This window comes from Buceros rhinoceros, unplaced genomic scaffold (assembly GCF_000710305.1).
Source record: "Buceros rhinoceros silvestris isolate BGI_N320 unplaced genomic scaffold, ASM71030v1 scaffold17430, whole genome shotgun sequence".
NCBI classification, from domain to species: Eukaryota; Metazoa; Chordata; class Aves; order Bucerotiformes; family Bucerotidae; genus Buceros; species Buceros rhinoceros.
In genome coordinates this window covers 31,076-36,521 of record NW_010388073.1, presented here as the reverse complement: position 1 = coordinate 36,521, position 5,446 = coordinate 31,076, and the positions used below count along the sequence as shown (strand labels likewise).

The 5,446-nt window shown below is 47.4% G+C and overlaps 1 protein-coding gene across 1 annotated transcript in view; it reads left to right on the top strand.

Annotated features, from left to right (window-relative positions):
* GLB1L2 (galactosidase, beta 1-like 2) overlaps nucleotides 1-5,446 on the top strand; it is a gene marked incomplete at its 5' end in the record, with an annotated part of 20,862 nt that overhangs the window by 8,144 nt on the left and 7,272 nt on the right. The window contains 3 exons of the mRNA XM_010144748.1: nucleotides 2,567-2,631; nucleotides 3,968-4,052; nucleotides 5,022-5,159. Of these exons, the coding sequence (XP_010143050.1) occupies nucleotides 2,567-2,631; nucleotides 3,968-4,052; nucleotides 5,022-5,159 (288 nt within the window). The remainder of the gene's footprint in view (nucleotides 1-2,566; nucleotides 2,632-3,967; nucleotides 4,053-5,021; nucleotides 5,160-5,446) is intronic.

Sequence of the window (5,446 nt, the reverse complement as noted above, 5' to 3'; positions counted from 1 at the left end):
TGAAAGTACAGCAGGAGTTGGCGGGGCAGCCCTGTCTTCTCGGTGAGCTTGCTCTGGGATGCGCAGCCTGTGGTAGGCAGGTAAAGGAGAGTAGCAGATGTGCATAATGCAAAGGGATGGCCATTTTCCCTTTCTCTTTTAAAAAGTGTAGTTCTAGTAAGCGCTTATAAATGCTGCTTGGCACCCCTCCTGCTCTTCACTGCGCAGAAATGGAGGTACAGCAGTTTGAGTTCCACTGTGCCCTCAATCTGGCTGTTTGGGGCAGAGAGCGGTCCTGATTTTCAGATTTCCAGTTCAGCTGAGATTTACCGTGTACTGGGCCTCTGGCCTCTCCCATGTTTCTGCCTGTCGCCTGCCCGAGCAGTAATTGCTTCCCTGAATGAAGTGTTTGCAGGGTGAAGTTTCGAGTGCTCCTGCCATCACCAGTCATAAATACTGTTAATTTTCTAACCTCAGGCATGGAGATGATTAAAGGGAAAGACTTTTCCCTCCCTTTTTCCTCCTCTTGTTTTTGTGTGACCGTATGAGAGGGACAAATTCAGTAACTTGGAGGTCCCTGGGCCTTGGCCAGCACGGTGGTCTTCTCAGTCAGGTGTTTTTTGGTGTGTAGCAGTTTCCAGCCTCGACCACAGAGAGTCACTCTCTCCCTGCCAGCAAGCCGACATGCAGAAGAGCTGGTGTGGAAATGCCTGTCTAGCCCTCACCATCTTCTGTGGAATGTTTACTGCCTCAGAGCTCGTTCTTGTTTGCAGTTGTCTTTTCCAGCGCGTTGCATGCTGAGAGCTCTTTGATACCAATTTCCCTCTTAGATGTCATAACAATCTGCTCATTAGAGACAACACGTCAAGTAATCAGACGCGTGGAATAACTAGGGCTCAAAGTGGTGCAGCAGCAAGGTGGCTATGACAGTGCTGAAGGAGGGAGAACAAAATCCACCACAGAAATATGTTAAGAAAACAGAAGATTTCATTCTGGAGTTGAGGACTAATGCAGTGGTGCTGTGATTTTGTTTGTACTGATTTCCTTCCAAGAAGATTTGTAGGTCCCCGTTAATACCGGGAGCAGTCAGCCTGGTGTCCTGCAGAGAAAACTGTCTGTCGTAGAGGGACCTGAGGCTGCAGCATTGCAGCCCTTTCTCAGTGGTTGCAGCACATTTTCAGGGGATGAGGGGGAAAGCTTTTGTTGTTGTGGGTCCCTTCAGGCTTACGGGAACAGTGGGATGCCCCAGCTGTGGGTCAGTGTCAAAAGACCTGTGCAGCTCTGACAATCCTCCCCGCTTTGCTGGCACAGGCAGTGGCAAGAATCATAAGCTGGGTGGCTCTAATCTGACCTGGTACAGACCTTCTGGAAGCTGGGGCGTGACCCAGTAAAACCTCTGGATTCCCTCCAGACCATGGCTGAAGCACCATGGTGGGAAGCTGTGTATTTGTGAGAACTACCTGCTGTGGAAGGGATGAATAAGGCTTTGGGGACTGGTACTTCACAGCTTTACACCATTTTTAATGGTGTGCTGCTCATCTGCACCAAGAGCAGAATCGGGCACGTTCCCCTTCAAGATTGCCAACTAATGCATTACATCAGGGCTGAATCCGTTTTATTTTGTTCTCCCACAGTGTTTGCCTGTGCCAGACTCTTTAGCTCAGCACACTACATAGTTCATCCTATTAAAATCAAGGTGTAAACAGTGAGAAGTGAGCTTTTGCTTCTGTAAATATTCTGTTTGAAGTGCTCTGTCTGACACAATTGGGGCTGGATTTGATACCAGCTCTCTTGTAAGAAGTAAATTTTTAATACAGAATCATATCATTGCTCCTGCATTTTCAAAGTGTCTTGGGCAAAATACCGTCAGTGTGACTGAGGGCTAGAAAAGCATGGAAACGGTTCACATGTGCCAGGGGCTGGGATACTGATACCAGATTCGTGACTTCTAATGCATCGGCTCCTGCAGACAGCTCTTCCCACTCCATGGCTTGAAGATCACGCAGTGACTTTCGCTGTACGTGCGGCACACACAAACTGGTTGCTGGTTCCCCCGTGCTGCGCAGGGCAGAAGCACAGATAACTCTTCCAATTACAATTTCTCTGTGGTTCACTTGTACTGTGGTTTCTCTCACCCACCCCCACAGACATGACAAGCTGTAAGATATTGCCTGGGTAGTGAATCCCGCAGCTAAAGCCTGGGAGATCAGTGTGGCATCCAGATAGGACTTTCTAATAATACGTTTGCCTTTATGTGGTGCCTTTATCTGAGGATCTCCAAGTGCTTTACAGCCTCTAATTAAAGCTTGTGACACCCCATGAGCTGCTCTGATGCTCTCTCTTTCTAGTATCTCTGAACATTAGAGGTAAAAAGATGGCCTGCAAGTATTCCACTGTGTGCTGCCGTCCAGTTAGATTCTGCATACTAAGTGAGGGCTTTGATAAGAAATTTCCGAGGAGTGGTATTGGTGGTTCAGAAGATGTTCCTGTTCCCCCTGAGCCTGTGCTGAGCAGATGCCTAAGGAGATGGTCCTCTAGGCATTTTGTACATGTCAAAATTAATAAAACCTTGTTCTTTTCCCAATAGCACTGGCCACTGTTAACTTTCAGAAGCTGGAACCTGGGATACTGAAATATCTGGACACGGTACAGGTAAGATGCAGAAAAACTTTGTTCACCCATTTCCAGGACATGGAAACGAAGCACTGACAGTCTGTTTTGGTGTTGTGGGTGGGGTTGGGGTTTTTTTGGACAGATGTTTGGGCTTCCTTCTCATTAGGCCAAATCCTTCTGGAATCAGTGAAAATACTTTTAGTTTCTAGTGACAGGTTCTGTCTGTCTTTGCAGCATCTGTCCTCTTCTTTCCCTGTTGCTCTGCCTACTTGCTCTGTGGTTTTATGAAATTCCTCAAACCCTGCAAAAGAACAGAAGGTGGCCCCCTCCCCACCAACTGAATACACGAATGCACCGTGGCCCAATCAAAGCAGCTCCTCCTTTGCCCCAGTTACTGACTGCAGGGCAGGAAGCTGTCATTCCTGTTTGTGAAGATGATGAAGCTATGTTATCTGTTCCTTGTTAGGATCTTTTATTCCAGAGGGTGATAAAGCTCCTTCCTTGACTAGTTTACTGGGGACGGATTGATTCAACATATTTCCAAGAGCTGGTCTGAACCTGGAACAATTAGACTATTACAGGCTCCTGCAGTTGTTCTCTCCTAATGAAACACAAGTTCCTCTAATGCCACTGACCTTGGCCATTTCATGTGGCATCAGATAAAGCCCCTCTCAAAGGGCAAAATTGCCTTGACTTGAAATAAATACCCTGAGGAAGAGGACGTGCCAGCCAGGCTGAGCACACGTTGTCCTGGCTGGTGTGAGGGGGCCGGCTGGGGTTCTAGGAGCCGAGGGAGCTGGCAGGCGGTGACAAATGGGAAGCATTGCTCTGTGTGCACAGCCGGTTTAATGAAGACCTAATTCCTGCGAAGGCTAATTCTCTCTTGCCAACACCATATGCAGCATTAAGGCGGCATTAAGCCGCTCAGGTCTGCTGTTCCTGCCTTGGCAGGCGCTGGCTGCGGCGCACCTGCAGGCTCAGCTGGCAGCGGCGTAGCGGATAAGCAGACATTTATAAATGTGTATTACTAGCAGAAGCTAAACAGTCACAGTTGGTTTGGTTTTTTGCTACAGCTCTACCAAACAACAGTATCCAGGACTGTATGGTAGCACCGATCATGTGCCGGCGTTTTTGCTTTGTGCCTAGCAGAGTACTCCTCTGCTCTGCCTGCCTGTTGTGGGCATTGCTGGCCCACAGCATCTGGTTCCTCACTTGTCTGGACCTCCTTAGCTGCCTCTTTTTATATCAGCTTGAGAAGAGAACACCCTTGTAAACCGTCACCAGACTGCGTTTGAACAACGCTTTGCTAGAAAATTGGCACGAGAGCAAGACTGCCCTGTCTCTGTTTTAATTCTTCGGTTTTGTTTTGACACAGAAAGATCAGCCAAAGATGGTGATGGAGTATTGGACCGGATGGTTTGATAACTGGGGAGGCCCTCACTATGTCTTTGATGCAGACGGTGAGCACCATTTACTGTTCCTATAGATACGGGGGGTTATGGCTTGATAAACAGTCTTTGTAAATGAGTAATCTCTCAAGGAATGGGTCACATTGCTGTGCCTTGGATTTTCTTTAGTAGTCTTAGTTAACAGCAACTCTTCTTTTAAAAAAATATAATTTCTTTTTATTTCTCAAAGAGGGGCTCTGTGGGGTGTGCAGAGAGCCAAACATCTTCAGATATTAGTGTCAATGTGTCTTAAGGCCTCGTGCTGCTCTACGTTGATTTTAAAAATGCAGCCCAGTGATTTAAATCCTCTTTCACCTCCTGAGGGAACCTAAAACCTGTGATGACTTTATTTGTACTTTGTAAAAATGTCACAAGTTTTGTGAAACCTCCATCATCACGACATGACTTGTTCAGTGAGTAAACACTCCTCATTAAGAGAGGATTCTTCTGCCTTTCGTGGGAATGCAGTGAACTTACCCCTCCTGCAAGTACAGCACCTGCTGACAAGTATCAGGTTTTTTTCTAGTTTAAAAGCTCATTCGGATGTAAGACTAGTACTCAAAAACAACCTACAACCCCAGAACCTCCAGGATGTCTCAAGTGCAGTGAAAACTGCTCTGTAAGAGTCTCTCGTCCTCCTGCAGTTGTCTTTGGATCTGGATCAGCAGGGTGTTGAGTTTGGGGGTCTGACTGAGTGGTCCTTACAGCTCTTCTGCTTAAAAGCAGAGTTCCTGCTCAAGTGCATGAGCTTTACCCTTCTTCACCTATAGAAGAGTTCCCTTTGAACGTGGCAGTATGTCCTGCTGTGTCAGGAGATGTGCTGCCCTTACTGAGGGCGAAAGACAAACCACAGTACAAACCACTGTAATTGCACAGGCGGGACCGACTGACAAGGAGCAGAATGTTTGTGTCAGCTTTGTGTTCCTGGAAGTGTTAGCCTAGCTTCTCCGTCCGCGGCCTTCCACTGCCCTTCCTTTACAGAAATGGTGAATACTGTGGCCAGCATCCTCAAACTGGGAGCGTCCATCAATCTCTACATGTTTCACGGAGGCACCAACTTTGGCTTCATGAACGGTGCTTTGGAGGCTGATGAATACAAGTCAGATGTCACGAGTTACGGTGAGTTTTCTTTTGTGGCCTTGCCCACGCCCCTCCTGTAGCTCAGGCTACCCTTTGGGCTGCTGGCAGAAGAGTTGTGAAATGATCAGTACGACATCTTTGTCATGGAGAGACGAGATGGAGCATAGCTCAGAAGCAAACGCCTGTTTAAAAGGGGGCTGACATTAGTGTTTCCCGTTTCCAGACCTATTCCAGGATGTGGAGGTTCCCCTCATTCTGAACTGGGAATAGAAGTCACAGATGATGAATTTGCTTCATGTTATCTCCATGCTGACTCTCCTTTCTAG